This window comes from Cherax quadricarinatus, chromosome 67 (genome assembly GCF_038502225.1).
Source record: "Cherax quadricarinatus isolate ZL_2023a chromosome 67, ASM3850222v1, whole genome shotgun sequence".
NCBI classification, from domain to species: domain Eukaryota; kingdom Metazoa; phylum Arthropoda; class Malacostraca; order Decapoda; family Parastacidae; genus Cherax; species Cherax quadricarinatus.
Window position 1 is genome coordinate 18,310,688 of NC_091358.1, and position 18,129 is coordinate 18,328,816.

General features: G+C 40.2%; 1 protein-coding gene across 1 annotated transcript in view; it reads right to left on the minus strand.

Moving 5' to 3' along the window:
* LOC128706291 (uncharacterized) overlaps positions 1–18,129 on the minus strand; it is a 91,539-nt gene that overhangs the window by 15,390 nt on the left and 58,020 nt on the right. Inside the window, exon 7 of the mRNA XM_070099467.1 lies at positions 2,263–2,367. Coding sequence (XP_069955568.1) covers positions 2,263–2,367 — 105 coding nt within the window. The remainder of the gene's footprint in view (positions 1–2,262; positions 2,368–18,129) is intronic.

The window sequence follows — 18,129 nt, forward strand, 5'->3', positions numbered from 1 at the left end:
TTATACAAAGCCATTATTGAACCATCAACTATACGACAATGTTACTGTTATAGTTGTAGGGTATAATGGAAGCCAGAGTAACAATAACAACTGTACTTTCTCCAAAGTCCCGGTCAACAACCACTATCAACACCACAACAACAATAGATGATTGAACATAACAAAGAGTATTTAATTCTCTCACTGCTCCCAACACTTTACATCCCTCCATTTCTAATTACATCATCAAAAAAAGTTGTAATATTACAATATAAAGATTAACTCATCATCCAAAGCTACTTTTAAATCCAACCTGTCTGGAGGTTTGACTACTCTTCTGGAACGTCTGAGATATGGAGTGTTGGCACTGTCCTGAGTTGCAACCTCTCCTCTCACACTGATGTCTTCATCAAACCTTCCAGGAGTTTCTTCCTGACCTGATCCTTCAGTTTATTATCACTGCTTATTGTGGGCAGTTCCTCTGACCATAAAGGTACCCTGTTCCCATACTAACCAGGAATTACCAACCAATTCCTTACAGCTTCTGGTACTGTTGGAGTCAGTGTTTGTTCTTCATCACTTCTGAACCGTGGCATGAGTTGATCTGTTTGCCTTTTCCATATCATATTACCAAAGCCTTTAATTTGCACTTTATAACTGTTAATCCAAAATACCTCCACAATGTTCTCTTCTACCCAAGGGTCACATTTCCCAAAATTTCTGGTATACACAACATAATCTTCAAATTACTTCTCTCCAGCAGGCATGTTAAACAATGACTTGTCTTCCCTAACATGGCTGTTAAACATAATTTCTGCTGTTGTCTTTCCAGTAGAGGAATGAACAATTTTCATATGGTTATAAGAGAACCTACATAAGCTGGTATTGAGAGACCCTTTGTAAATTTGTTAAACCTTCCTTCATTGTTCTGCCCTCTCTGCCAGACCACTTAATGATGGATGGTATGGGGGGCCACAATAAAATGTCACATAAGTTGCACTTGTGTCCTTCTATTTAACATGGATGTAGATGTTCTGTTAGGTGCAGATCTGACAGCCAGAGCATCAATTGTGTGGAATACCAAGCAGGATAACATTCAGTGGGAAACGCAGGAATATCCTTTAAAGAATTATACTATTGCCAAGAAACTGACCAAAATGCAAATGATTAAGAGTAAGAGAGAGAAAAACAGATAAACTATGTCCAGATTTGAAAAACTTTAGAAATTGAACCATACATTTGTCAGTGTGAAATTTGAAACCACGAACCCTATATTTATTTGAAAACTTTGGACATTTAAAGGTGAAAAGAAAGTTTTAAGTGAACCCGCTGTGGTATGTATGTCTGATGATGAAGGTGGAGTGTTCCTACCCCTTAGGAATATGAGCAACAAAAGATTAAAAATTAAACCCGGAACTATTGTTGCTCACTGTCACTGGATGACAGTGACGAAGGTTAAGATACGAGGAAAAATACTTTCCGCTGGCTTATATAGATGTTAATGTTAAGCTGTGTCCTACTCATTATAAAACTTATAAGAATGCAACTGAGGAACAGAATCGTACTTGTCAAAAAGGTGATATTGTAGACTGTACGATATGTAACCCAAGTCGCTAGTATACTCCACATATTATTGAAAATGTTACCTCAGTGACCAGATGCCTGTTACTCAAACATGGAGAGAGAGAGAGAGAGAGAGAGAGAGAGAGAGAGAGAGAGAGAGAGAGAGAGAGAGAGAGAGAGAGAGAGAGAGAGAGAGAGAGAGAGAGAGAGTGAGAGAGAGAGAGAGAGAGAGAGAGAGAGAGAGAGAGAGAGAGAGAGAGAGAGAGAGAGAGAGAGAGAGAGAGAGAGAGAGAGAGAGAGAGAGAGAGAGAGAGAGTTAGTTATCAATGTTACAAGAATTAAGGTTAGATCCACTTAATAGTAAGAAATAGACAAAATTAAAGGATTTATTGCTGTCGTTTGATCAACTGCTCATTTTAGATGAATCCAAGCTGGGGAAAATCCATGATCCTCATGCCCAGATATCCATGACTGATAATGACCCCATCAGGACGCCATTGTATAGACACTCTAAGCAAGCTAAAGAGATAATTAGGAGTATGATAGAGGAGATGCTGAACAAAAAGGTTACTGAATATTCAACTGCAACATCTTCATTCCCCATAGTCCTAGTGAGCAAACCTGAAGGAAGAGAGCGAATATGGAGTTCAGTGAAAGAGTAGAGGTATGTGATTTGAATCAGAGCAAGAGGGTGACAAGAAATGTCCCCTTCTTACTTACCCTCTGGCTGGACATTAGCGGATTTTGGAGCTGTGTCATGTTGAAGTTGGTCACCTCATACTCCAGAAGTCTCCTCAGACCCGTGAACGACACCCCGTCCTCGTGCTGCAGAGAGACAGTAAACCTCGCATTACTAGCGGGATGAGGAATACATGTACTGTAATAAGGCGCAAAACTTGGGTTTACAAGAAGGATGGAGAGTATGTGAACTACAATAAAGAGGTGGACATGAGGTTACAAGCAGGATAAGGTATACATGTAAGATAATGAAGCGGGATATCTGGGGTTACAGAATTTTAAAGGGAGTAAATGTCCTTAAATGGCTGCATGAGACGCATGCAGTCCACCATGTCCATGCAGTCCTATTATGGATCATAAGACACTTTGTGACTTAGCAGCTACTGCCAGACGTACAACTAGCGAAGTGAAGTTCTCATCTTTACTGACGTTCATCTGTTGACAGTAGCATCATATCTGTACCACCATCATATCACCTGTACCAGGGCTAACGAGAGGGAAACACAGGAGACATCGTCAAATCAACAGTACAAAACTCCAAGGTTATAGGACGGTTATCCCTCAGTGACAGTCGTGGGAAAGAAGTGAATAGTTAAACAGTCAAGATTAATGTTTTAGTAGCTGGCCTATATTCAGCTGACCAGTGTACAGTGAGAGAATTATAGCAGAAAACGCCAAATATATCTATAAACTCAAGGAAAGTCAGGTTGTAGGTGGCGTTTACTTCCCTCAGTGTTTTAAAAATGGCTGAGTCAGCAGACCAGGTCAGGCAGTCAACAACACCACACAACCCCCGATAAATGGAATTGAGGGGATTTTGGAAGGATAAAACCATTGATTAAATCTTTCTGGTCTACCAGAATGGAAAGGAGTTAGAAGTTAATAGGTGAAGCCGGACTGTGAAGTGAGGCAGGAAGGGGAGTGTGTAATAAGGGGTTAACTGAAAGGGGTTTGTGAAGTTAAGGGAAAAGTGAGCAGTGAAGAGGGTTTTGAAGAAGAAAATTTACTAGTAATTCAGTGGTGATTGCTAAAGCAGATACTAGGGTGTACTAGGTGACTGGAAAAGAGAAATAAATATTACTGTATATGAGTAAAAGAGCGAAGAGTGAAAATGGCAGGCATTAGGGAGGTATAGGCTGCCATAATTATATTTATCTTTCTTCTTCAATTCCATGAAGAAAGAGATCAGTCATGGGGGCTGGAAAAGGCGAATGGAGTAACAGCGCCCTGGACAGTAAAAGCCCAACAGTTGCCATCCTACCAGAAAAGTAAATGTCACTATCGCCGCAAGGCATGGCAACACCGCATACCCAAACAAAAACAGTGGCACACAGCTCTTATTGAAGCGCTCTTAAGTGGTCTTATCCAAATTAATCCAAGACCTCAAACTATTGTGCAGAGGCAAAACAGACAGATAAATGACGGTGATAATGACGGTCTAGTAGCTAGGAATGATAACCTTAACTCCATATGTAATGCATACATAGGTCAATGTGAGACAATACAGCCATTATTATCTCAAACACTACCAAACAGGTGCATACAATGTACTAAAGTACGCATGAAAAACAGAAAAGGCACCTTATGTAAAATGTGTAAAGGGTGGGTGCGTGATGGATGTATGTACAATTATAGCAACGGTGCCAGAATTCATTTTGTGTGTAACAAATGCACTTTGACACAGTTACCCTTTAGCAATGATGACATTGATTTACCTAATTTTAATACATATAACCCATTGCCATATATTGATGATTATAATTGTTTTATGAAAACAGGCCTTCACTTTATTCATGTCAACGCAAGATCACTTCTTCCTAAATTGGCAGAGATTAGGATTCTAGCTAACAAAATTAGGGCGGCAGTTATAACCATCTCTGAATCCTGGTTGGATGATACAGTGACTGACGACGAGGTCAAAATAGAAGGTTACAATATAAAACACTTAGATAGGAACAGAAAGGGTGGTGGAGTATGTGCCTACATTAGAAATGACTTAGCTTACAACCCATTCCAGCTCAACACAGACAACATCAACTTCATTATGTGTAGTAGTGACTATACTCTATATGACCAAAATATTCTAGCTATATACTTATCCAAACTTCCCACCACTACAGATATCAGTACTAGAACGCAACACAACTCAGGATATAAATAACCATAATTTAAACCTAGAAGATGGTTGATCACGTTGACCCTGATCTAAACCTCCATAATCTGACACCCAATCAAAACCTATTTGAAAGTAACTGCCTTTATTACACAGCATCACAAGCCAGCACTATCCTAAACAATGCTACAAGTCTATCAATACTTAACTACAACATCAGGTCCTTAAGCAAACACTATGATGACCTCCTGGCACTCCTTGAATCACTAAAGACACCCTTCTCCTGCATTATTCTTACTGAGACCTGGCTTAAGCAGGACACAATAGATATCTACCCTCTACCAGGATACACAGCAATTCACAACTGCAGACCAAACCAAGTTGGGGGTGGTATTGCAATCTATTACTCTAACCAATTATCTTGTATTAACACCACTTGCTTTAGTGATGAATATGGGGAGTACATTTTTGCTAATTTTACTGTAAAACACCTTAAGACACCTATAACAATCGGTGCCATTTACCGGATACCTCACACAAACATCCCAAATTTCAGTGAGAAATTAAAGTCACTAATAACAAACAGACAAATGAATAAGCACCACCTTCTCTTAGCTGGAGACTTCAACATCAGCCTTGGCTTACTAGATGATCAGCCTGTAACTGATTTCATCAACAATATGAACAACACACTTCTCATACCAACAATAACTAAACCAACCAGGCTCACTGAGACAAGTGCAACCATAATAGATCGCATATGGACCAATATACTAGCCCCCCTTAAATCAGGGATAATCACAGATAGCACTACAGACTACTACCCTACCTTCCTCCTGACAAACATTAGTAAACCACCACTTGAATACAACAAAGTCTCATTTAGACTCCATGACGAGGCCTCAATAATGAAGTTCACAGCTGCCCTAGAGACTGTTGACTGGCCTACAGAATTCTCCAAGGCCAATGGTATATTGATGACTGGACAGACATTTTTCTTAACAAATTACTTAGGCTATACAACAAACATTGTCCTATAAAAACGAAACGGATCACAAACAAACGGCTTGGTTGCCCATGGCTAACCAGCACCATTCTGAAATCCATTGACAAAAAACACCAATATGAAAAGCAATATAGACAGGGCTTAATTCACAAAGATATTCTTAAACACTATTCATCAGTTCTCACCAAAGTAATAAAGAAAGCCAAACAACTATACTACTCCAGTAGATTCACAGACACTAGAGGAGATATAAAAAAGACCTGGAAAACACTCTCTCAGATTCTAGGGACCCACAAACTGAAAAAAAAACAAGAATATTGTCCTAACTAAACCTAGTGAAACACCACTACATCCCACTGACACAGCTAACAAGATAAACGACTTCTTCTCAACCATAGGATCTAATCTCGCCAATGAAATCCCACATACCAATGCCCATGCCGGGGACTACCTAGATGGGAATTTCCCAAATTCCTTCTATCTTGCACCAACTGAGCCCTCGGAAGTCACCGAGATTATAAAGTCACTTAAAAATAACTCAGGGAATCTGTCTCATGTCCCACCATTACTGTACAAGTGAGCGGCCCATATCCTCTCGCATGCTATTTTATTACTTTTTAACAAGTCACTAGAAACTAGCACCTTCCCGAAACTACTCAAGATGGCAAGGGTTACACCAATTCATAAAGGTGGTGACAATACAGACTTAAACAACTATAGGCCAATATCAAACTTACCATTGCTATCCAAAATCTTTGAGAAACTCGTGCACAGGAGACTATATTCATTTATAACAGCACAAAACATACTCAACCCCTGCCAATTTGGATTCAGGAAAAATAAAAGCACTAATGATGCATTCATAAAAATGCTACATCTGCTTTACACAGCATTGGAAAATAAGGAATATCCACTAGGAATTTTTATTGACCTAAGAAAAGCTTTTGACACAGTAGACCACGACATCCTACTCCACAAACTTGACCATTACGGTATAAGAGGCCATGAGCTTGCTTATTTCAAATCTTACCTTACTAATAGGTATCAGTATACCACCATTAAAGACACAGCATCAACAACACGGCCACTTGATACTGGAGTTCCGCAGGGAAGTGTCCTTGGTCCCCTGCTCTTCCTCATATACATCAATGATCTTCCAAACGTATCCCAACACCTGAAACCCATTCTCTTTGCTGACGACACGACTTATGTCATCTCTCACCCTAATCTTTCCACCCTCAACACCATTGTTAACGAGGAGCTGATCAAAATATCGACTTGGATGACAGCCAATAAACTTACGCTTAACACTGGCAAAACCTACTATATTATGTTTGGTAGCAGAGCAGTAGATGCACAAATTAACATTAAGATCGACAACACTCTAATTACCAGACATAATGAGGGCAAATTCCTAGGCCTATACCTTGACAACAACCTGAATTTCAGCACCCATATCCAATGCATAACCAAAAAAGTATCCAAAACGGTGGGTATCCTCTCCAAGATACGATACTACGTGCCGCAAAATGCCCTTCTCACACTATACCACTCACTTATTTATCCATACCTCACCTATGCTATTTGTGCTTGGGGATCAACTGCAGCAACACACCTAAAGCCAATAATAACCCAACAAAAATCTGCAGTAAGAATAACCACTAAATCCCATCCCTGGGAACACCCCCCCCCACTCTTCATAGATCTAAACTTACTCACTGTTCAGTACATCCACACTTACTACTGTGCAATCTACATCTACAGGACCTTAAACTCCAATATCAACCTTGACCTAAAATGCTTTCTTGATAGTTGTGACAGAACCCACAGGCATAACACCAGACACAAACATCTCTACGACATTCCCCGTGTCCGACTAAACCTTTACAAAAATTCAATGTATGTCAAAGGCCCTAAAATCTGGAACACTCTACCTGAGAACTCTAGAGCTGCAGACACATTCATCACCTTTAAGACTACCATTAGAAAACATCTTATCTCCCTGATACACCCCATCAACTAACTACACGAATACCACCTAGTGGTTCACACTTACACTCACTCACCCATTTGACCATAAACAGAAATATTAATCTCAATCTTAAAATAATGAATCCTATGATACTCCAATACTGAAACTATGTACTGTGCCAAAACAAAAGCATTCACATTGCTAAACTCACAAACTAGTATTTAGTCACTTAGCCATAATACCAACTTACCTCACAATTTTTAATATTTTAAAATAAAGAATTAAACTAAGTTTGCCCGACATGCCTAGCCATGCTAGGCGTTCTAGTGGTACACTCTGTAATCATTATTTAACTACATGTAAACCACACAATAACCAAATTCTGTAAATTCAACATTGTAATCCTTATAGAGAATAAACTTTGAATTGAATTGAATTGAAAGACCTGATTTAAATAACGTTAAACTGGAGATTCTATGGTTTGAAGGGCTGCTACCCAAGACCAAACTCATCTTAGTAGGAACTAGTTACCACCCTCCCACCCAGGACCAGTTCTTAGAAGACTTTTCCAGAGTATTGTCCGGACTTGAAAACAATTGCGAAACAATAATACTGGGCGACTTCAATATCTGTTTTCAGCAGCAAAATAACGGGCTATGTAAAAGGTATAAGCAAATTCTAGGTTTAAATAGTTACTCTCAACTAATTAATACACCAACCCGGATCACACAGTTCTCAGCCACCCTAATTGACCACATACTTTGTAACCACTCTGAGAACATTAGTCAGTCAGGCGTCATTACCACATGTCTTTGTGATCATTTCATCATTTACTGCATCAGGAAAATCACTAGGGAGAGGATAGGCCAACACAGGACAATAAAAATGAGGTCAACTAGAAACTACAGTAAAGAAACACTGGTAAATAGGCTACACAATTGTGACTGGACAGAGATAACAAGTTGCACGGACGTAAACGATGCCTGGGAAAAATTCAAAACAATGTTCACTACCATCCTTGATAATATTGCACCAGTTAAAGAGGTTAGGATTAAACGAAGAACTGAACCCTGCATGACTACTGAGATATTAAATAATATGAAATTCAGAGACCAGCTGCTAAAAAGATTTAAAGCAAACAGACAGGATATTGCAGTACTAAATGAATTCCAAAGGGTGAGGAACAGAGTACAGAGACTTATAAAAGGAGCAAAGGCAAAGAACTATTGCACAAAAATTGAAGAGTATAAGCATAACCCCAGAAAGCTCTGGCAACAACTAAAACAGTTGGGGTATAGCTATAAGCCAGTATATATGTCTAACATAGTACTCACTATCGATAATAAGGTATGCCACGAAACATCTGAGGTGGCAAATTGCTTTAATTCCTACTACACATTTGTTGCATCAACACTAGTAAGTAAACTACCAGCTGCATCAAATACCTTTAACACAGACTCTGATAAGTTTCAAACATACTATACCAATAAAGGGGTAACCCCAAACAGTTGTCAACTAGTAAGTGTATCTCATGTCTTTATTCAAAAAGAACTAAGCAGGTTAAACCCAACTAAGAGCACAGGCCCTGATAACATCCCGTCTAAGTTCCTAAAAGATGGTGCTTCTGAACTGTCAATCCCTATTGCTCACATAATAAATCTATCAATCACCACTAATACCATACCGGAGGGGTTCAAGGAGGCCAGAGTTACTCCTATCTTCAAGAAAAATAGTAGGTCTGATGTAAGCAACTATAGGCCTGTTAGTATACTCAGTATAATATCCAAAATTCTAGAGAGGGCGGTGTACTCTCAAGTAGTTAAGTACCTTAATGACAACAACATTCTCCATAGCTATCAATCGGGCTTTAGAAGATCTTACTCAACCGACACCTCCTTAATTAATCTGATGGATTACCTGAGAACTGAAATGTCAAAGGGGAACCTCATAGGTATGGTAACCTTAGACCTGCAAAAGGCCTTCGATACTGTCAACCACAATATATTATGTACCAAACTTCAAGCTATCGGTATAGGTTCTGTAGACTGGTTTAAGTCCTACCTTAGCAACAGGAGACAAATTGTCAAAATCAACAAAACGGAATCAGAACCCCTGCCGATAACATGTGGAGTTCCCCAAGGTAGTATTCTGGGTCCCTTACTATTCTTATGTTATGTCAATGACATGCCTATCAGTGTCAAGTGAAAACTCCTACTGTATGCAGATGACAGTGCTCTGTTAGTGTCAGGTAAAGACCCACAAGATATAGCTAATGTTTTAACACTGGAACTGGAGTCCTGCAGCAAATGGTTAGTAGACAACAAACTATCATTACACCTCGGGAAAACTGAAGCCATTCTCTTTGGCACGAAACATAAACTGAGAAGAGTAAATAATTTTAATGTCCAGTGTAATGGGGAGCCCATCACTTTGGTTTCATCAGTAAAATATCTGGGAATCCCCTTTGACCCATGCATGTCAGGAGAATTGATAGGGAACAGTGCAGTAAAGAAAGCGAATGCCAGACTGAAGTTCCTGTTTAGACAAGCACAGTGTCTACCTACTGAGGCTCGCAGGACCCTATGTCTAGCCCTTATACAATGCCGTATGGATTACGCTTGCTCTTTATGGTACTCTGCCTTGACAAAAAAACTGAAAGACAGACTGCAAATCACCCAGAACAAAATCGTAAGATTCATCCTGGGGCTGGGACCAAAAGAACATGTAGGCCAGGATGAATTACAGCTAAATCATGTTTATAAAATTGCTCACAAACAGTGTCCAGAATATCTTCCTGTCAATTTTGTCAAGGTTGGGAACCAAAGCAATCATAGTACTAGGGGGAGAAAACACAACTTTGTAGTACCCACAGTCATTGGCCAGGCTTCAAACACCTTTTATTGTACAGCAATAAAGGAATGGAACAGACTACCCGCACATGTCAAAGCCAGTCATAACATGAACCAGTTCAAGAAGAGTGCCAAAAGGTGTCTGACGAATGTAGCTACAGAAAGGGAGGGGAATGATTTTCTATTTTTTAGCTAACATTGTTGCTAATATTGTTGTAGTAATAACACCAGGAGGCAGCTCTGATGAAAACTCACACTCACGCGAGCTTTTAAATCTCTGCACAAAATTCAATTTAAACCAGCAAATAATAGAGCCTACTAGACTGGAGAATACACTAGACCTCATCTTCACTAACAATGATGATCTGATAAGAAATGTCACCATATCAAAAACAATATACTCAGATCACAACATAATTGATGTTCAGACATGTATGCGCGGAGCCCCAGACCGACATAATGAAATTAGTCACGAGGGAGCATTCACCAAATTCAACTTCAATAACAAAAACATAAAGTAGGACCAAGTAAACCAAGTCCTAACCGATATAAGCTTGGAAGATATACTAAGCAACACAGACCCCAACTTATGCCTAGAACAGATTAACTCGGTGGCACTCGATGTATGCACAAGGCTTATTCCTCTAAGAAAAAGGAGGAGTAGATGTAAAATAGAAAGAGACAGGCGCTCCCTTTACAGGCGACGGAAAAGAATAACAGAGCGGCTAAAAGAGGTCAATATATCTGAAATGCGTAGGGAGACACTGGTCAGAGAAATAGCAAGCATCGAACTTAAGCTAAAAGAATCCTTTAGGAGTCAGGAATCGCGGGAAGAACTAAAAGCCATAAATGAAATCGAAAGAAACCCAAAGTATTTCTTCTCCTATGCCAAATCAAAATCGAGAACAAAGTCCAGTATTGGGCCCCTACTTAAACAAGATGGGTCCTACACAGATGACAGCAAGGAAATGAGTGAGCTACTCAAGTCCCAATATGACTCAGTTTTTAGCAAGCCGCTAACCAGACTGAGAGTCGAAGATCAAAATGAATTTTTTATGAGAGAGCCACAAAATTTGATTAACACAAGCCTATCCGATGTTATCCTGACCCCAAATGACTTCGAACAAGCGATAAATGACATGCCCATGCACTCTGCCCCAGGGCCATACTCATGGAACTCTGTGTTCATCAAGAACTGCAAGAAGCCCCTACCACGAGCCTTTTCCATCCTATGGAGAGGGAGCATGGACACGGGGGTCGTCCCACAGTTACTAAAAACAACAGACATAGCCCCACTCCACAAAGGGGGCAGTAAAGCAACAGCAAAGAACTACAGACCAATAGCACTAACATCCCATATCATAAAAATCTTTGAAAGGGTCCTAAGAAGCAAGATCACCACCCATCTAGAAACCCATCAGTTACACAACCCAGGGCAACATGGGTTTAGAACAGGTCGCTCCTGTCTGTCTCAACTATTGGATCACTATGACAAGGTCCTAAATGCACTAGAAGATAAAAAGAATGCGGATGTAATATATACAGACTTTGCAAAAGCCTTCGACAAGTGTGACCATGGCGTAATAGCGCACAAAATGCGTGCTAAAGGAATAACAGGAAAAGTCGGTCGATGGATCTATAATTTCCTCACTAACAGAACACAGAGAGTAGTCGTCAACAGAGTAAAGTCCGAGGCAGCTACGGTGAAAAGCTCTGTTCCACAAGGCACAGTACTCGCTCCCATCTTGTTCCTCATTCTCATATCCGACATAGACAAGGATGTCAGCCACAGCACCGTGTCTTCCTTTGCAGATGACACCCGAATCTGCATGACAGTGTCTTCCATTGCAGACACTGCAAAGCTCCAGGCGGACATCAACCAAATCTTTCAGTGGGCTGCAGAAAACAATATGAAGTTCAACGATGAGACATTTCAATTACTCAGATATGGTAAACATGAGGAAATTAAATCTTCATCAGAGTACAAAACAAATTCTGGCCACAAAATAGAGCGAAACACCAACGTCAAAGACCTGGGAGTGATCATGTCGGAGGATCTCACCTTCAAGGACCATAACATTGTATCAATCGCATCTGCTAGAAAAATGACAGGATGGATAATGAGAACCTTCAAAACTAGGGAGGCCAAGCCCATGATGACACTCTTCAGGTCACTTGTTCTATCTAGGCTGGAATATTGCTGCACACTAACAGCACCTTTCAAGGCAGGTGAAATTGCCGACCTAGAAAATGTACAGAGAACTTTCACGGCGTGCATAACGGAGATAAAACACCTCAATTACTGGGAGCGCTTGAGGTTCCTAAACCTGTATTCCCTGGAACGCAGGAGGGAGAGATACATGATTATATACACCTGGAAAATCCTAGAGGGACTAGTACCGAACTTGCACACGAAAATCACTCACTACGAAAGCAAAAGACTTGGCAGACGATGCACCATCCCCCCAATGAAAAGCAGGGGTGTCACTAGCACGTTAAGAGACCATACAATAAGTGTCAGGGGCCCGAGACTGTTCAACTGCCTCCCAGCACACATAAGGGGGATTACCAACAGACCCCTGGCAGTCTTCAAGCTGGCACTGGACAAGCACCTAAAGTCAGTTCCTGATCAGCCGGGCTGTGGCTCGTACGTTGGTTTGCGTGCATCCAGCAGCAACATCCTGGTTGATCAGGCTCTGATCCACCAGGAGGCCTGGTCACAGACCGGGCCGCGGGGGCATTGACCCCCGGAACTCTCTCCAGGTAAACTCCAGGTAACATACGTGTAAATTTTACCTTATTCCTAGTAATGACCCTCGTATTGTAGATAGTCTTAATGACCTTGGTGTAGTAGATAGTCTTTTTAGTATGATAATAAGATGTTATCTTCATTATAGAATAATAAGAAAATATTATAACCTTTATATTATAATAATAAGGTAAAAGGACCCCAATGGAAATAAGTCACTCTGTCTGACTTTTTTGGGTTATCCCAGGTTCTCTACACATATGCTGCTATGTATGATAATTCTATGTAACTGTATTTGTGTATACCTGAATAAACTTAATTACTTACTTACTTACTTATTAGGGACTATGAGACACACTATCATGGACAATGGGCAACATAATATAACTACGTCACAATTATTAAATAATACCAGGTTGCGTTTAATACCAGCCAAAATAAAATTAATGTGAAATTTCCCCCCAAAACTCTTCAAATCTGCGTAAAAATGACAATACAACATGTTTGTTGCAGTCCATAGACCAAGGAACCACTGCACCATTTAAGGTCTACTACCAAAGAAAAGCTTTTAATAAACTTGCAATTGCTGAACCTTCAGGCAGGGGCTGCTTTATGGTATATTGCCTTATGGCGCTTCATTAATATGGACATTTCAAATTATACCCAAAAATTCGTTTATATACATAAGAACATAAGAACATAAGAAAGGAGGAACACTGCAGGAGGCCTGTTGGCCCATACTAGGCAGGTCCTTTACAACTCATCCCACCGACAAAACATTTGCCCAACCCAAGAAATAAGCTCTGGTGTGAAAGTCCCACTCAAATCCAACCCCTCCCACTAATGTACTTATCCAACCCAAATTTGAAACTACCCAAAGTCCTAGCCTCAATAACCCAACTAGGTAGACTGTTCCACTCATCAACTACCCTATTTCCAAACCAATACTTTCCTATATCCTTTCTAAATCTAAACTTATCTAATTTAAATCCATTACTGCGGGTTCTCTCTTGGAGAGACATCCTCAAGACCTTATTAATATCCCCTTTATTAATACCTATCTTCCACTTATACACTTCGATCAGGTCTCCCCTCATTCTTCGTCTAACAAGTGAATGTAACTTAAGAGTCTTCAATCTTCCTTCATAAGGAAGATTTCTAATGCTATGTATTAATTTAGTCATCCTACGCTGAATGTTTTCTAACGAATTTATGTCCATTCTGTAATATGGAGACCAGAACTGAGCTGCATAATCTAGGTGAGGCCTTACTAATGATGTATAAAGCTGCAGTATGACCTCTGGACTTCTGTTGCTTACACTTCTTGATATAAATACCAGTAATCTATTTGCCTTATTACGTACGCTTAGGCATTGCTGTCTTGGTTTAAGGTTGCTGCTCACCATAACCCCCAAGTCCTTTTCACAATCTGTATGGCTAAGTTCTACATTATTTAACTTGTAAGTGCTAGGGTTATGGACACTCCCGAGCTTCAGAACCTTGCATTTATCTACATTGAACTGCATCTGCCACTTTTCTGACCAAGAATAGAGTTTGTCTAAATCTTTCCTCTTCCCCTTTCCTCTCTCCTTTTCTCCTCTGGGTTGTCTTTCTCTCTCCTGTCTCGTGTTTCTGTTCCTTTTTTATTTCACCCCTTCCCCTTTCACGCACCTCGGTGCGCTTGCTCTCCCTCTGTGGGTTTCTAGCTCTCTTGCAGTGCTCCCCTTCCTTTGTATTTGACTGGCTCGTCTTCCTTATTTCCCACTTCTACCACTACCACTACTACTACCTCTTCTTCTTCTACTACATCTACTGATGAAATTAGACACATGTGCGGCGTCTGGTTGTCTTTGTTGTGGACGTTTCGCCATCCAGTGGCTGGCTGGATGGCGAAACGTCTACGGTGGGGATACCCGGGTGTTGTGCATGTGTCATTTCATCCTGCCGTATTATATACAATTCTTGTACTACTACTACTACTACTACTACCACTACTACTACCTCCACCTCTTCCTGCCTATATATAGCCGTCCTGCTCCTCCTCTGTTAGTGTGACTTTGTCAATGGTCCAAGTCGGACCGAAACGTCGTCGTAAGCTTCTGTCTTTTATGTGCGGGTTATTTGTGTATCGTTCCAGTCACGGTATTGTGCCTTTTTGTTATTTATTCCCTAACATCTACGTTTGAATCAATTATCCTACCTATCTTTGTGTCATCGGCGAATTTGCTCATATCACTAGTAATTCCTTCATCAAGATCATTGATATATATTATAAACAACAACGGGCCCAAGACTGACCCCTGTGGAACGCCGCTTGTTACAGATCCCCACTCTGATTTAACCCCATTTATGGACACTTTGCTTCCTGTCTGTGAGCCATGATTCGATCCACGAGAGCACCCTTCCCCCAATGCCATGAGCTGCTACTTTCTTTAACAGTCTTTTGATCGGAACTCTATCAAAAGCCTTACTAAAATCTAAGTAAATAATATCAAATTCTTTATCGTGGTCAGCCCGTAATGCTATGCATATAAGTGGCTTTGGCATGCTGCTCTTACCTGTATTTTTTTGTACTTCTGTATGTATGCTAAAATTACTAAATAAATAAATAAATAAATAAATAAATAAATAAAACAGCCTCAAAAGCTTTACTGAAGAAAGTTAATAAATTAGTTAGACAAGACCGGCCTCTTGTGAATCCATGCTGAGTATCATTAATCAAGCTATGCTTATCGAGATGGCTTATTATAATCTCAGCTATAATTGACTCTAGTAATTTGCCTACAATTGAGGTCAGGCTTATTGGGCGGTAATTTGACGGTAACGACTTGTCCCCTGTTTTAAAAGTAGGAATTACATTAGCCATCTTCCACATATCAGACACTACACCTGTTTGAAGAGATAAATTAAAAATATTAGTTAATGGTTCACAGACTTCCATTTTGCATTCCTTAAGAACCCTTGAAAAAACCTCATCAGGACCCGGTGACTTATTTTGCTTCAGTCGGTCTATCTGCTTCACAACCATTTCACTAGTGACTGTGATGTTACATAATTTATCTTCTTCTGGCCCACTATAAAAATTAATTACTGGAATATTATTAGTGTCTTCCTGTGTAAAAACCGAGAGAAAATAATTATTTAAAATCGAGCACATTTCATTCTCTTTGTCAGTAAGATGCCCATAGTTATTTTTAAGGGGACCTGTCTTATCTCTGACTTTTGTTCTATATACATGGAAAAAACTTTTTGGGTTAGTTTTAGAATCCCTAGCAACTTTAACTTCATAGTCCCTTTTAGCTTTTCTTATCCCCTTTTTAATGTCCCTCTTAATGTCAATATACTGATTCATAAGATGACCCTCACCTCTTTTGATACGCCTATAAATTCCTTTCTTATGCCCTAGTAGATATTTGAGCCTATTATTCATCCATTTTGGGTCGTTTCTATTTGATCTAATTTCTTTATACGGGATAAACGTTCTTTGAGCCTCATGTATAGTGTTAAGAAAACTGTCATATTGATAGCTCTCTTCGTTACCCCAGTCAACAGATGACAAATGTTCTCTAAGCCCATCGTAATCTGCTAAGCGAAAATCTGGGACTGTTACTGAGTTATCCCTACTATCATACTTCCATTCAATGCTAAATGTAATTGATTTGTGGTCGCTAGCACCCAGTTCCTCTGAAACTTCCAAATTATTAACAAGGGATTCATTGTTTGCCAGAACTAAGTCAAGCAGGTTATTACCCCTTGTAGGTTCTGTCACAAACTGCTTCAAAAAACAATCCTCAACTACTTCTAAGAAGTCGTATGATTCTAAATTCCCAGTCAAGAAATTCCAATCAATATGACTAAAGTTAAAGTCTCCTAGAATTACTACATTATCGTGCATTATGGCCCTAACAATTTCCTCCCATAGTAGTTTCCCTTGGTCCCTACCTAAGTTTGGGGGACGGTATATCACACCTAAAATTATTTTTTCATGCCCCTCTGAAAATTCTATTCAAACAGACTCTGTATGTGTTACTTCAGACTTAATACCCGTTTTTATGCAACAGTTCAAGCGATCTCGGACATACAATGCCACCCCACCTCCCTTCCCGACACTTCTATCTACTTGGAACAATTTAAAACCCTGAATGTGACATTCCGCAGGCATGTCCCGACTTTTTTAATTAAACCACGTCTCAGTTAAGGCAAATACATCAATGTTACCTGCACTAGCAACTAGTCTCAACTCGTCCATCTTATTCCTGGCACTGCGACTATTTGTGTAATATATATTTAAAGACCCTCCTCTCTCTTTACCCTTCCTGCTCCTTTTTGTTATTCCACTAAACCTATTACTGTCCTTGTCAATTAGTGCCACTGGCTTTCCAATATCCACCTCGTTTTGCTTATTACTAGTTCTCCTACCCTGCGACTTCACTGTTTTCCCGCCAAAACCCATACCACTATTCCTAGTTTAAAGACCTAACAGCTCCCTCCACTGCATTGGCCAGTGCTCCCACCCCACACCTAGATAAGTGAACCCCATCCCTGGTATACATGTTATTTCTGCCATAAAAGAGGTCCCAGTTGTCAATGAATGTTACCGCATTTTCCTTACAGTATTTGTCCAGCCAGCAATTGACACCAATTGCTCTGGACAACCATTCATTTCCAACTCCTCTCCTTGGCAAAATGCCACATATGACAGGTTTAGCACCCTTCCTCCTAATTATCTCTATTGCTGACCTATAAGTGCTAATCAGGTCCTCACTCCTACGTCTGCCAACATCGTTGCCTCCAGCACTGAGACAGATAATAGGATTGCTCCCATTACCTCTCATGATATCATCCAGACGGCTAACAATATCCTTCATCCCAGCCCCAGGAAAACACACTCTCTGTCTCCTACTCCTATCCTTCAAGCAGAATGCCCTATCCATGTACCTAATCTGGCTATCCCCAACAACAACAATGTTTTTACCTTCCTTGGTGTCGTCCGTCTTGATGCTCCGAGTAGTCGACTCACATTCATCAGGTAGCATTACACCACTTGTGGAATTCGTCAAGATGTTCTCGATGGTCTTCGTTGGGGTTTCTAGGGATGTCTCACTCACGTCTGCCAATGCTTCCTTGGTGCTCGTTGTGGCATTCCCAGTAGAACACTCA